The 14,801-nt window shown below is 47.9% G+C and overlaps 1 protein-coding gene across 4 annotated transcripts in view; it reads right to left on the minus strand.

Moving 5' to 3' along the window:
- The window catches only part of RAVER2 (ribonucleoprotein, PTB binding 2), a 63,419-nt gene extending 49,248 nt beyond the window's left edge, over positions 1 to 14,171 (minus strand). For 2 of the 4 annotated variants that reach the window (XM_038415028.2, XM_038415027.2), the window contains exon 1: positions 13,767 to 14,106. In XM_038415028.2, coding sequence (XP_038270956.1) covers positions 13,767 to 13,988 — 222 coding nt within the window. In that variant the 5' untranslated portion in view covers positions 13,989 to 14,106. Of the gene's footprint in view, positions 1 to 13,766 lie in introns of all 4 variants that reach the window. The other 2 variants (XM_043491252.1, XM_043491253.1) reach the window with 2 other exon arrangements.
- Positions 14,172 to 14,801: the final 630 nt, after the last annotated feature.

Raw genomic sequence — 14,801 nt, forward strand, 5'->3', positions numbered from 1 at the left:
AGCCCTCACTGCAACTCAAGCAAATAAACCACTGGAAGCATTAGTAAAAAATACTGGCTATTTACCATGCCTCTGATTTCCAGTTGTAGCTCCATCTGAGAGGCTTGGATGGAATGAGTTTCTCAAAATGAGGTTAAGAAATTCATACTGATATACTGATTCATTGGGGTCAGTGGAAGTTTAGGTCTTTCAGCACCTTACACCATTGAGCAGTATGTTCACCCTGGAGCTTTTTATACTGCTTATCGCTGCTGCTTACTTCTGTACAGTGGTTAATTGCCACAGGACCACAGGAAAGAGAGACCCTCCCTTTAACTTGATGCAGACACAAGAGCACTGGACTGAAGAACCTACAAATTACAAAAAGTCGTAGCTCTTTTAAATATCTGAATACTACCAGCTTGTCAGCATTGATGGGTTTACTAACATATGGATTACATTGATTAATACTACCTGAGCCACTACCTTTATATATATATTGGAATAAGTTTATTCACTTTATTAATGCCAAGTATGAAACTTAGTGGAGTCTGGAATAAGGTTGGGGAGTTTCCAACCAATGGGAATGCAGCAATTATATGTTAGTGTTGGTAAACGTCTGTCCTAAATTATGGTTATTCATGGCATTACTAGAGATGAAATGATTTTTGCTTCTGTGAAAAATTTCAACAAAAAAATTTTCATTGAAATTTTTCTTCAAAATTTTTTTTAATAAACACCCCAAAATTTAAAAAAAAAAAAAAAAGTTTTGGCCTTCTTGTTTTGATGAATGTAAAAATATTTTGTCCAAGTTGGCCATTTCTAGGAGAAATTTTTGTTCTGACAAAAAAAGCCATATTTCATAAAAAAATGAACATTTTTAACCAATTCTAGCTGCAACAACAATAGATAATGACACCAAATAACTAATAGAAGGGGATAATTAGCTTCAGAAACAGTGGTTGGAAGCATAATACTTTGCTGCATTTTCAGCTGTTTTTACCTATTCCTTTCCCTACAATTTAGTGGTAGGGACAGTGATGGCTCCAGCAGATCTTTTCAACAGAACAACAGTAAAGAAGACACCCACATAGAGTTTACCAAGGGAAGTAATTTGATAATCAGTGAATTGCACAGTAACTTTTGAAAGAACATGCCAATCTGTTATATAGCTATACTTACATGAGCTATCATGAACATTCAATGCCCACTTCAAAACCATATCAGGACAAGAAGTTCCTCCTCCACAAAATTCCAACTCTCGCTTTACATACTAATGCTGCTAGCTCAATCATATTAAAAGGTTAAAACAATACGTTTTCCAATTATTCTCCAGGATCACCAACTTTCTTGGATACCTTGGTCATTACTGCCAGGCTTGCTGGTAGAATAGGTGAAAAGTACAAGGTCCTTCAGGACAGAGGGAGGGGGCAGACATATGTCTTTATGCCATTACTCATACTAGATAATCATAAAAAATGGACAGACTTTCATTTTACAAGTTATTGTCCCTTGGTTGTGTCATAAATGCACAGGGTCCGGTCTATGCCCCAGCCTGCAATCAGTCCCTTTGGAGTGATTGCTTTAGTGTGCCAAATCCCAAGGGTATACATAGTTAACAGGGCAGGCCCAGAGCTTCCAAGACTGGGCCTTCAGGCACCAATCCCTGTTTCTCTTTGTGGCTCCCTGCAGCAAATCTAGCTGAGCCAGACTCCTGTGGGAGGCATGCACTGTACCACTTCAGATAACAATGTTTTCAGTGAGTAGTGCAACTATTCCAGGCAGCCTTTTCAAAATAAGGTAACAGTTTAGTAGCCACCTGCCATACAGAATCTGAAAGACCTTGGGATCGCAAAGAGGGACGAAGATTAACCCACAGTCCATCCTGGCCAAGCCATGCAATGATGGGTTGCATTTTTGGATCCCTTCCCTTTGTCCTTAGACTCAGGTGAGAACTGCTGAGTCCCTCCAAAGGGCAGCGCTTACTCCCACCACCAGATAACTTTTATCCTTTGTCCTCCAGCTCAGTGCACATGTTCTGCCTGCCAGGATTTCCTGCTGTTCGATGTTGATTGTTCAGTCGTTGAGGATTCTCATTGTCTTTCTGGATCCTCTGTTGATTTAGGTCGGTTTCAACCAGTTCTTTAACAACCCAGTCATTCCACCCAGACTGTGAGGTGACACACCCACCTGTCTCCTGCACTGTTGGAACAGTTTCAGAGTAGCAGCCATGTAGGTCTGTATTTGCAAAAAGAAAAGGAATACTTGTGGCACCTTAGAGACTAACAAATTTATTTGAGCATAAGCTTTCGTGAGTATTCCTTTTCTTGTTGGAACAGTGTTTTGCCTCCACTGCTTGAAAATGCAAAATACAGAGGGAAACTGAAGCACACGTAGGCACCATAAAAATATTACAAAAAATTCCCAGTGTGTCATAGTTGTCAATAAAACCTTCAATGTCATTAACTTCTTGTGACACTGGTTGCCTAATCAAGCAATATCAGACTGAGCTAATTTAACCACAACCTTCCGTATACCCACAGGCTATATTTTATTGGATGACACACCTGTTCATACAGTACTCTTTTTTTTAAGATAACCACATAGAAATGGATGTTAGCAATACAATGCATGTTGTGGCTGACTGAAGCAAGGAACTGGTAACAAACCAGTAAAGTTCTCCCCTATTTACACTAGCGTAACTGTTTGTGGTGTAATAAGTCAGAAACATACTAGCTTTGATCTACAGCAGATCTTTACTAATAAAAATGGGAGGTTCTGCAAAAACAGACAATATTGATCCTTATACAGTGAACGTACTTGTAGTTAGTAACATTATTTCTACATTCAATGTGAGAGAAAATTCAGGGAATGTAGGACAATTACTATTTCTGCCTTTTGTCTATTCATACATGCAGTGGTCTGATTTATGTACTGTAAACAACTGTGGTAACTGTAAATTAGGTGCACAATTTTCCAACTAAATTATTTAAATATATGATTATTGCATTATCATTATTAGGTTCGAGAGTCAATGCACTGTTTACATGAAGTGGAGTAATTTAATCTCAGAACTCATTTCAAGTCCTTTGCAGACCCAGGAAACCAATTCCTCATAGATTATGCTCTGCTCACATTTGAAAGGTTTTCTTCACTACCATAAGGGCTAGAATCATTTTTAATGGAAGTTTTCATTCTGAAAAATCTTAATTATTGAGAGTTGTTTGAATATCCTAAATGAGCAGAAGCCACCAGGTATTGATCCTGGTCAATGGTACCTCATACTGATAATTGGTTTAAAAATATGGATGCTTTGCTTTTAAAATACATTTTCAGTTACGTGCATTTGTATTATCTCCAAAGGCCCTCATCCGATGCTATAAGTGATGTTTGTTTTGAAGTCTGTATTTTCAAATACATTGGTTTTCAACAGTGAGTGTTCACAGTATCATATAATTCAATTGTGGGCATACTGACTATGCTAATTTTCAAGTTTTGCCTCAGGAAGCAAAAGTGTACAGCACGATTAACTTCCAATGACTTGTGTAGTTTTCCTTCTGGTTTCACGGCTTAATTGTTAACTTTTGAGTGGACTAAATTTCTCAGTCTTCAGAAACAAATATGGCAACCTTGATTTAAAAAAAAAAGGGCTCTCTGGTCAGAAACTTCTTATATATCTTATAGCCAAATTGTATTTATGGTACTGTACTGTTAAGCATCCATATAATGACAGGTTTCAGAGTAGCAGCCGTGTTAGTCTGTATTCGCAAAAAGAAAAGGAGTACTTGTGGCACCTTAGAGACTAACAAATTTATTAGAGCATAAGCTTTCGTGAGCTACAGCTCACTTCATCGGATGCATTGTAATGCATGTAATTGTAATGCATCCGATGAAGTGAGCTGTAGCTCACGAAAGCTTATGCTCTAATAAATTTGTTAGTCTCTAAGGTGCCACAAGTACTCCTTTTCTTCATCCATATAATGGTATACTGCTTACAATATAACATGCAAACCCTTGGACTCCCGAAAAGCAGTAATAAAGCCACAATGAAATGGGCAAAGGAAATGCTCAAAGACACAAGTAGTATTTCTTGCTATTGCAACCTCAAAAATAAAAAACCTTATTTTGAAGACCTTTTTAAAATAGATTAAAATACATTAATAGCATTAATAGCATTTTAAATGAATGACAGTGTGAGAAACAGTTCAGAGTAGCCACCAAATTTAGCATTCAGAGGCAATTCTCTCATTCTGTGTGAAGTAATATTTTCTTTTATTTTCTGCTCCCTCGTTCCTACAAAGGTCAACGGGATAAGAATGAAGGGACGGCATACAGGCTATGGCAAGGAGGAGTTTAAAAATCTCTTTCCACAATGAACTACCTTATGCAGACTTATCAAGCAAGGATAGGTTAACAAGAGCTTCTTGCAAGACTGCTTATCAGCTCTGTTGGCTACAGGTACCTGATTCTATGAAGGGTGAGGATAGAAGAGTTGAAAATGTACTGGGGGAAAAAAAAAGAGGGCTGCAGACTAAAGAAGAACAAGGGGGGTTCCTCTTGCAAAGCATGAAACAAGCCCTGTCTTAAATTACTTTATTTGGGAAACTCAGCTAACCCATTCTGTTTGGTCAATAAATGGGCAGGACATTATTTTAAAACAGAATGAAACTTCTCATTGTGGGTTCCTCTACCTCAGGCCAGGCGTACAGAGTCCATTGCTTGTTCTACCATTTCTCTGACCAGACTGTCACAACTCAACTGTTCAAAACACAAGATACTGCAGGAAAATCATACAGAGTAGAGGTCTGTTCTAAATCTGGACTTACTCATTAGACAGAAAAAGAACCATAAGGAAACATGTGCCTTTTGCACAGGAAGGGGTCTCTTCCACTGTGGTACCGTCATCCTAAGGATGGAAGAAGAGAGCTGGGCCATCAACTGAATGTGACAGAAGTAGTTAATCATGCAGTTCCCTCCTCTCCTAAATATATTCATCAACCATGATATTAACCGCAGGAGTCTTTCCTTTGACACATAGTGCTCTGACCCTTCAGGTGAACAGGACTAGGGCTGCCTTACTGCCCACATATATGATCAAGGAGAGAACAAGTGGAGTTTTGGGGCAGAGGTTTCAGCAAATGGCTAGCAATCCTAAAACTTTCCAGAAGAGTGAACTATTCCGGGCCACATTATACTTTTGTATGGAAAATAGTTCCTGAAAAGGGATGTCCAGAGTAAAACAATGTAATGTCACTGATGTGCCTTTGCCAAACCCTTCCACAAATTTAGTTAGCCCCCTAGGTACCAATGTGATATATGCCATCATGTGCCAGCAATGCCCCTCTGCCATGTACATTGGCCAAACCGGACAGAGTCTACGCAAAAGAATAAATGGACACAAATCTGACATCAGGAATCATAACATTCAAAAACCAGTAGGAGAACACTTCACACACTTAACACAATCTCTCTGGTCACTCAATAACAAACCTAAAGGTGGCAATTCTTCAACAAAAAAACTTCAGAAACAGACTCCAACGTGAAACTGCAGAACTGGAATTAATTGCAAACTGGACACCATCAGATTAGGCTTGAATAAAGACTGAAAGTGGTTGGGTCATTACAAAACCTAAACCTAATTTCCCCAGTACTAATTTTCCCCTACTGTTACTCACACCTTCTTGTCAACTGTCTGAAAAGGGCCACTCTCATTACCACTTCAAAAGTTATTTTTCCTCCCTTGGTATCCTGCTGTTAAGTGAATTGTCTTGTTAGACTGACCTCACATTTGGTAAGGCAACTCCCATCCTTTCATGTATTTACACCTGCTCCTGTATTTTCCACTCTATGCATCTGATGAAGTGGGTTCTAGTCCACAAAAGCTTATGCCCAAATAAATTTGTTAGTCTCTAAGGTGCCACAAGGACTCCTCGTTGTTTTTGCTGATACAGACTAACACGGCTACCACTTTGAAACCTAGGGAAATCTGTTATTCTGAATGCAAAAGGGCAGAGTGTGCTGGAAGTGAGCAACATCCCAAAGGGCGCTGTGCTTGAGGGGATTAACGAGTGAGATCCTTTGGAGTGCTGCATGAGAGAGGGTGAGTGAGAGGGTCACAGAGCAGAATCCCCAGGGGTAGTGTGCACAAGAGGGTGGGCCAGGATTGGGCAGGATCCTGTGGGGCCCTGTGTGTAAGGGTGCAAGGGAGAAAAGCCACTAAGCGGGGATATCAAGGGAGATTCACTGTGTGCAATGGTGCAGGTGAGGGCATTTACTGAGCAAGATCCCATGGGGAACAGTGGGGGGGAGGGGTTAGGGGACCAGAAGGATCCTGCAGGAGTGCTATGTGCAAGGGGCTGGGATAGGGGGCTCTGAGCAGGATCCCGTTAGGCTCTTTGTGTTAGAAAGTGGTGAGGGGGCCTAGGCAGGACCCCATGGAGGGGGTTCCAAGTGGGATCCAATGGGGCAGTAAGGGGTGGGGGTTGGGCAGGATCCTGTGGGGGACAGTGTGCAAAGGATGGTGGGGGGGGCTCTGAACAGGATCCCCCGAGAGATAGTGAGGGGGGCTAAGCAGGATTCCATGGGTGTTGTGTGTGAGGGGTTAGTGAGGGGGCTCTGAGCAGGATCCCTTGGGGATAGTGAGAGGGGCTGAGCAAGATCCAGTGGGAGTAACATGGCAGGCTGAACAAGATCCCAAGGGGTGCTGTGTGTGAGGGGCAAGTGGGGGGGGGGAGCTGAGCAGGATCCCAAGGAGTGGGGAAGGTTCTGAGCGGGATCCCATGGAATGGGAAGGGGGAGCTCCAATCAGGATCCCATGGGGCACAGTGTATATGGGTGAGGTTCAAAGTGGGACCCATTAGCAAACAGGATCAGCCAATAGGGGAGTTTTCTAAGGGAGTTCTCTAGGTGAAGGAGGAGTGACTATGTGACCCTTGGGGTGAGTTTGTGGTCTGTTAGTTGGTTGTGTACTTGCTTGGTTGCTGTTGGCCTGCTTGATTGAAGTGTATAGTCTGGTCTGTTTGGGGAGGCTGTGTGCTGAGCCTAGTGGCCTGCTTCCTAAGGAGCTGTAATTTGCCATCCTTTGATTCCTAATCCCTTTAGAATCCCTTGACGGGGGCGGGGGCGTGGGGCTAACTCAGGGAGAACAGGGTTTTAAAAAGTCAGCTCCTAAGCAACCATAGGAGCTAGCGAACAGGGGAGTTTTGCAAGGATGTTCAGCGAGGGAGCATGAGAGCCAGATACAACTAATAAACATTCTCTAAACTTAGGCCAATCACAGCCCCTTCCCCCCCCACCCCCAAATAACACATACACTCAAAGAACAACTCTCACACACCCACAAAAGTAAAAAGAATGCAGGCATAAGTCCAACAGCAAAGTGGGACCTACCCAGTTTATTGCATGGAATGCAGCATGTATGATTACCTGCCTTGTGGGCAAGTGGCATGTCTGTGTATGGGGCCTCTGTTATTAGGAAGAGACATGTAATAGCAATGGGGGATTTGATCATTAGAAATATAGAGAGCTGGGTTTGTGATGAACCGCATGGTGAATTGCCTGCTGGGTGCAAAGGTTGCGGACCTCTTGAGACATCTAGACAGACCTATGTGCAGTGCTGGGGAGGAGCTGATGGTCATGGTACATGTAGATACCAATGATATACGGAAAGGTAGGAGAGAGGTCCTGGAGTGCAAATTTAGGCTACTAAGTAAGAGATTAAAGTTCAGTACCTCCATGGTAGCATTTTCTGAAATGCATCTAGTTCCACATGCAGGGCCAGTCAGAACTGCAGGATATCATTATGTGGATGAGATAATGGTGTTCGAAGAGGAATTTAGGTTTATTAGGAATTGGGGAATCTTTTGGGAAAGGAAGATCCTACAGAGGAAGAGTGGGCTCCACCTAAACCAAACCAAAACCAGATTGTTGGCATATAAAATTGAAAATGTTGTAGAGGAGTTTTTTAAAACTAAGGGCTGGGGGAAAGCTGACAGGTGTTGAGGTGCACGCGGTTCGACAGACACATCCCTGGGGGATGATTTATTAAAGGGGCTAGTTTATATATCCTAGTAAACAGGAAAGGACAGAAGTTAATAAAGTACAGATAAGAACTCAAGAGAAAAGTCAAACGAAAAAGAGTCCCATTCAGCGACATCACATGGAGGCAGACAACTATATATTGACAAAAGTTATAAGAGCTTATTTATAAATGTAAGAAGCCTAAATATTAAGATGCATGAATTTCAGTGCCTGATATTAAATGAGGATATTGATGTGGAATGATGATAAGCAATGGGACACGGTAATACCAGGGTACAAAATATACAAGAACGATAGGCCGCGCTGGTTGGGGAGTGCCACTATATGTGAAAGAAAGCATAAAGTCAAATATAATAAAAATCTTTAATGAATCAAACAGAAGCATAATATCAGTATGGATAGAAATTCCATGCTTGAATAATAAGAATATTGCAGTAGGAATAGACTACCAATCATCTGACCAGGATGATGACAGTGACTGTAAAATGCTCAGAAAAATTAGAGGTTTCAGAGTAGCAGCCGTGTTAATCTGTATTCGCAAAAAGAAAAGGAGGACTTGTGGCACCTTAGAGACTAACAAATTTATTAGAGCATAAGCTTTCGTGAGCTACAGCTCACTTCATCGGATGCATTTGGTGAAAAAAACAGAGGATAGATTTATATACACACACACAGAGAACATGAAACAATGGGTTTATCATACACACTGTAAGGAGAGTGATCACTTAAGATAAGCCATCACCCACAGCAGGGGGGGGAAGGAGGAAAACCTTTCATGGTGACAAGCAGGTAGGCTAATTCCAGCAGTTAACAAGAATATCAGAGGAACAGTGGGGGGTGGGGTGGGAGGGAGAAATACCATGGGGAAATAGTTTTACTTTGTGTAATGACTCATCCATTCCCAGTCTCTATTCAAGCCTAAGTTAATTGTATCCAGTTTGCAAATTAATTCCAATTCAGCAGTCTCTCGTTGGAGTCTGTTTTTGAAGCTTTTTTGTTGAAGTATAGCCACTCTTAGGTCTGTGATCGAGTGACCAGAGAGATTGAAGTGTTCTCCAACTGGTTTGTGAATGTTATAATTCTTGACGTCTGATTTGTGTCCATTCATTCTTTTACGTAGAGACTGTCCAGTTTGGCCAATGTACACGGCAGAGGGGCATTGCTGGCACATGATGGCATATATCACATTGGTAGATGCGCAGGTGAACGAGCCTCTGATAGTGTGGCTGATGTGATTAGGCCCTATGATGGTATCCCCTGAATAGATAGGTGGACAGAGTTGGCAACGGGCTTTGTTGCAAGGATAGGTTCCTGGGTTAGTGGTTCTGTTGTGTGGTGTGTGGTTGCTGGTGAGTATTTGCTTCAGATTGGGGGGCTGTCTGTAAGCAAGGACTGGTCTGTCTCCCAAGATCTGGGAGAGCAATGGCTCGTCCTTCAGGATAGGTTGTAGATCCTTGATGATGCGTTGGAGAGGTTTTAGTTGGAGGCTGAAGGTGATGGCTAGTGGCGTTCTGTTGTTTTCTTTGTTGGGCCTGTCCTGTAGTAGGTGACTTCTGGGTACTCTTCTGGCTCTGTCAATCTGTTTCTTCACTTCAGCAGGTGGGTATTGTAGTTGTAGGAATGCATGATAGAGATCTTGTAGGTGTTTGTCTCTGTCTGAGGGGTTGGAGCAAATGCGGTTATATCGTAGCGCTTGGCTGTAGACAATGGATCGAGTGATGACATCTTCATCATCTGGACCCATGGAAAAGAAGCTCTTGAGGAATTCCACCATGATTTCAACAATTTCCATCCCATCAACCTCAGCCTGGACCAGTCCACACAAGAGATCCACTTCCTGGACACTACGGTGCTAATAAGCGATGGTCACATAAACACCACCCTATATCGGAAACCTACTGACCGCTATTCCTACCTACATGCCTCTAGCTTTCATCCAGATCATACCACTCGATCCATTGTCTACAGCCAAGCGCTACGATATAACCGCATTTGCTCCAACCCCTCAGACAGAGACAAACATCTACAAGATCTCTATCATGCATTCCTACAACTACAATACCCACCTGCTGAAGTGAAGAAACAGATTGACAGAGCCAGAAGAGTACCCAGAAGTCACCTACTACAGGACAGGCCCAACAAAGAAAACAACAGAAAGCCACTAGCCATCACCTTCAGCCCCCAACTAAAACCTCTCCAACGCATCATCAAGGATCTACAACCTATCCTGAAGGACGAGCCATCGCTCTCTCAGATCTTGGGAGACAGACCAGTCCTTGCTTACAGACAGCCCCCCAATCTGAAGCAAATACTCACCAGCAACCACACACCACACAACAGAACCACTAACCCAGGAACCTATCCTTGCAACAAAGCCCGTTGCCAACTCTGTCCACCTATCTATTCAGGGGATACCATCATAGGGCCTAATCACATCAGCCACACTATCAGAGGCTCGTTCACCTGCGCATCTACCAATGTGATATATGCCATCATGTGCCAGCAATGCCCCTCTGCCATGTACATTGGCCAAACTGGACAGTCTCTACGTAAAAGAATGAATGGACACAAATCAGACGTCAAGAATTATAACATTCACAAACCAGTTGGAGAACACTTCAATCTCTCTGGTCACTCGATCACAGACCTAAGAGTGGCTATACTTCAACAAAAAAGCTTCAAAAACAGACTCCAACGAGAGACTGCTGAATTGGAATTAATTTGCAAACTGGATACAATTAACTTAGGCTTGAATAGAGACTGGGAATGGATGAGTCATTACACAAAGTAAAACTATTTCCCCATGGTATTTCTCCCTCCCACCCCACCCCCCACTGTTCCTCTGATATTCTTAGGTTTCAGAGTAGCAGCCGTGTTAGTCTGTATTCGCAAAAAGAAAAGGAGTACTTGTGGCACCTTAGAGACTAACAAATTTATTAGAGCATAAGCTTTCGTGAGCTACAGCTCACTTCATCGGATGCATCTGATATTCTTGTTAACTGCTGGAATTAGCCTACCTGCTTGTCACCATGAAAGGTTTTCCTCCTTCCCCCCCTGCTGTTGGTGATGGCTTATCTTAAGTGATCACTCTCCTTACAGTGTGTATGATAAACCCATTGTTTCATGTTCTCTGTGTGTGTGTATATAAATCTCTCCTCTGTTTTTTCCACCAAATGCATCCGATGAAGTGAGCTGTAGCTCACGAAAGCTTATGCTCTAATAAATTTGTTAGTCTCTAAGGTGCCACAAGTACTCCTTTTCTTTTTATAAATTTGTTAGTCTCTAAGGTGCCACAAGTACTCCTTTTCTTTTTAGAAAAATTAGAGAGGCTACAAAAACAAACCCCCCAATAATAATGGGGGATTTCAACTATCCCCATATTCACTGGGAACCTGTCGCCTCAAGATGGGATGCAGAGATGAAATTTCTAGACACCATAAATGACTGCTTCTTGGAGTAGCTTGTCCTAGAACCCACAAAGGGAGAGGCAATTCTTGATTTAGTCCTTGATTTAGCAGGACACAGGATCTGATGCAAGAGGTGAATACAGCTGAAGCACTCAGTCTTAATGATGACCGCAATGTAATTACATTTAACATCCTTTCAGGGGGAAAAATATCCAAGAAACCCAGCACAGTAGATTTAACTACAAAAAAGGGAACTACACAAAAATGAGGAAGGTACTTAAACGAAAATTAAAAGAAACAGTCAAAAAGAGTGAATTGCCAGGAAGATGCATGGAAACTTTTAAAAAACACTATAATCGAGGCTCAAACTATTTGCTTACCCCAAATAAAATAAAAACAATAAGAGGACCAAAGAGTTATAGTTAAACAGTGTAAAAGAGGCAGTTAGAGGAAAAAAAAGACATCCTTCAACAATTGGATGTCAAATCCTACAGAGAAAAACAGAAAGGAATGTAAACTCTCGCAAGTCAAGTATAAAAGTATAAATAGGCACCCATCGGGTGCTGGGGGGGGACCCCGTGAGGCGCTGAGGGGAAAGGGGGACTCAGCTCAGAGCAGGACCCCGGGGAGGAGAGCTCAGAGAGGGACTCCGGGGGGCGCTGTGTGTGTGTGTCTCGGAGGAAGGGGGTTCGGCCCGAGACCCCGGTGAATGGTGTGTGTGTGTGTCTCGGAGGAAGGGGGCTCGACATGGGACCCAGAGGGGCGCTGTGTGTGGTGGGGGGAGGGAAGGGTGCTGCGGGGGGGACTCAGTGTGGGACCCTGTGAGACGCTGGGGGGGAGGGGGACTCAGCTCGGAGCGGGACCCGACGGGGCGATGGGGCTGGAGGGGAGAGAGCTCGGAGCGGGACCCCGGGGGGCACTGTGTGTGTGTGTCTCGGGGGGAAAGGGGGTTCAGCGTGGAACCCCGGGGGGTGCTGTGTGCCGGGGGGGGGAAGGGGGAATGGAGCGGGACCCGCAGAGCCGCTCTGTGTGCGGGGGGGACACGGGGGAGAAGGGGGCTTGGAGCGGGACCCAGCAAGCTGCTCTATGTGCGGGGCAGGTGGGAAGGGGGTTAAGAGCGGGACCCTGGGGGGGGGAAGGGGGCTCAGAGCGGAACTCTGTGTGTGCGGGGGGGGGAGCAGCTTCAGATGGGGACCTGGGGGGCGCTGTGTGCCGGGGGGACAACAGGGAAGAAGGGGGCTTGGAGCGGGACCCGGGGGGCGCTGTATGCCAGGGCAGAAGGGGGCTCAGAGCGGGATCTGGGGGGTGCTGTGTGCCGGGGGAGAAGGGGACTCAGAGCGGGACCTGAGGGGCGTTGTGTGCCGGGGGAGCGGGGGAGAAAGGGGCTCGGAGCGGGACTCGGGGGACGCTATGTGTGTGGGGGGGAAAGGGGTTTTGGAGCGGGACCCGGGGGGCGCTGTGTGTGCGGGGGGAGGGGGGCTCGGAGCGGGACCCGGGGGGCGCTGTGTGCGCGGGGGGGGCAGGAAGCTCGGAGCGGGACCTGGGGGGGCGCTGTGTGTGCAGGGGGGGAGAAGGGGGCTCGGAGTGGGATCAGGGGGAGGCTGTGTGTGCGGGGGAAGGGGGGCTGTGTGTGCGGGGGGGAAAGAGGGCTCAGAGTTGGACCCGGGGAGCGCTGTGTGTGCGGGGGCAGGGGGCTCGGAGCGGGACCCGGGGGGCGCTGTGTGTGCGGGGGCAGGGGGGCTCGGAGCGGGACCTGGGGGGGCGCTGTGTGTGCGGGGGAAGGGGGGCAGGAAGCTCGGAGCGGGATCTGGGGGAAGCTGTGTATGCGGGGGAAGGGGGGCAGGAAGCTCGGAGCGGGACCCGGGGGGCGCTGTGTGGGGGGGGGAGGGAGGGGGCAGGAAGCTCGGAGCGGGACCCGGGGGGCGCTGTGTGGGGGGGGGAGGGAGAGGGCAGGAAGCTCGGAGCGGGACCCGGGGGGCGCTGTGTGGGGGGGGAGGGAGGGGGCAGGAAGCTCGGAGCGGGACCCGGGGGGCGCTGTGTGGGCGGGGGGGAGGGAGAGGACAGGAAGCTCGGAGCGGGACCCGGGGGGCGCTGTGTGGGGGGGGGGAGGGAGAGGGCAGGAAGCTCGGAGCGGGACCCGGGGGGCGCTGTGTGGGGGAGGGCGGGGGCAGGGGGCTCGGAGCGGGACCCCGAGGGGCCGGACGATGGCGAGGATCCGCTCTCCGGGACTCCCCTTTGGGCGGGCACGGGAATGGCGGCCGTCTCCTGCCTGCCCTGGCTCGGCTCTGGGGTCCCCCCGGCCCGGCTGGCTCCTCTCCCGGAGCGGGGGCGCCGCGGTACCTGGCTGCTGCTCTCCTCGGGCAGGTTTCTCAGCAAGACCTTGCGCCTGTTGCTCAGCTCCCGGCGGGCGCCCTCCAGCCGCCGGGCGATCGCGGGCGGGCTGAGGGGCGCCGCCTTCCCGCCGCGCTCCGGCGGCGCCCCCAGCCCCGGCTGCCGCGGAGCCCCGGACAGCTCCGTGCCCGGCTCCGCTGCTGCCGCCATCTTGCAGCCAGAGCCAGGCATCGCGCCCGCGGCGGGAGGGAGCCGCGCGCGCCAGCCCGCTGCAGCGGCCAGGAAAGTCCGCGGGACTCAGAGCCGGGCCCAGAGCCAGGCACCGGGATGCGCCTCCCCGAGCCTGGGACACGATTTCTCCCCCTTCGCCCCCCGCCGCTCCGCGACCCCCGGGCACGCCGAGCCCCACTGCTCTCCCACGCCCTCGCATCCCTCAGCCCGCCCCCCCGCCTCCTTGAAGCCGACCTCACCCCCCCCCCATAACTCCCTGCCCCGCACACCTCTCAGCCCGCCTCCCGTCCCCCCGCACTGGAGGTCCCGCCCACGCCCCCTCCGCCCCAGCCTGGGAGCCCCTCACCCCCGTGCACCCCTGAACCTGCCCCTGTACACCCAGCCCCTCTGAGCCTGGTACCCTGTGCACCCCTTCTCCAGCCCCAGCTTGGGACCCCACTGCTCCCTGGGTACCCCTCAAACCCATCCCCTCTCACCCTGGGACCCTACTGCTCCCCGCACCCCCTCCCCCCTTCACTTTTCCCCCCACTGAGCTTGGGATCCTACTGTGGGACCCTAGCCCACTGACCCCAGTAGACCCCACTCCTCCCAAACGCCATTCCTAGTACGCCCCTGCACCCCTTCTGCTTGCAGTAGACCCCACCCACAGAGCCTGGGACCCCAATTTCCACCTTCCTCCCTCTGAGCCTGGGCCTCCCCTGTACCCTACCCTGCCCCTCAGTGCACTCTCTCTCCCCACACTGTGATTGAGCTTGTGACTTCATTGTACGCTGTCCCCCCCTACACTCCTTCATTCACCTACTGAGCCTGGGA

Source organism: Dermochelys coriacea, chromosome 8, assembly GCF_009764565.3.
Source record: "Dermochelys coriacea isolate rDerCor1 chromosome 8, rDerCor1.pri.v4, whole genome shotgun sequence".
Taxonomy (NCBI): Eukaryota; Metazoa; Chordata; order Testudines; family Dermochelyidae; genus Dermochelys; species Dermochelys coriacea.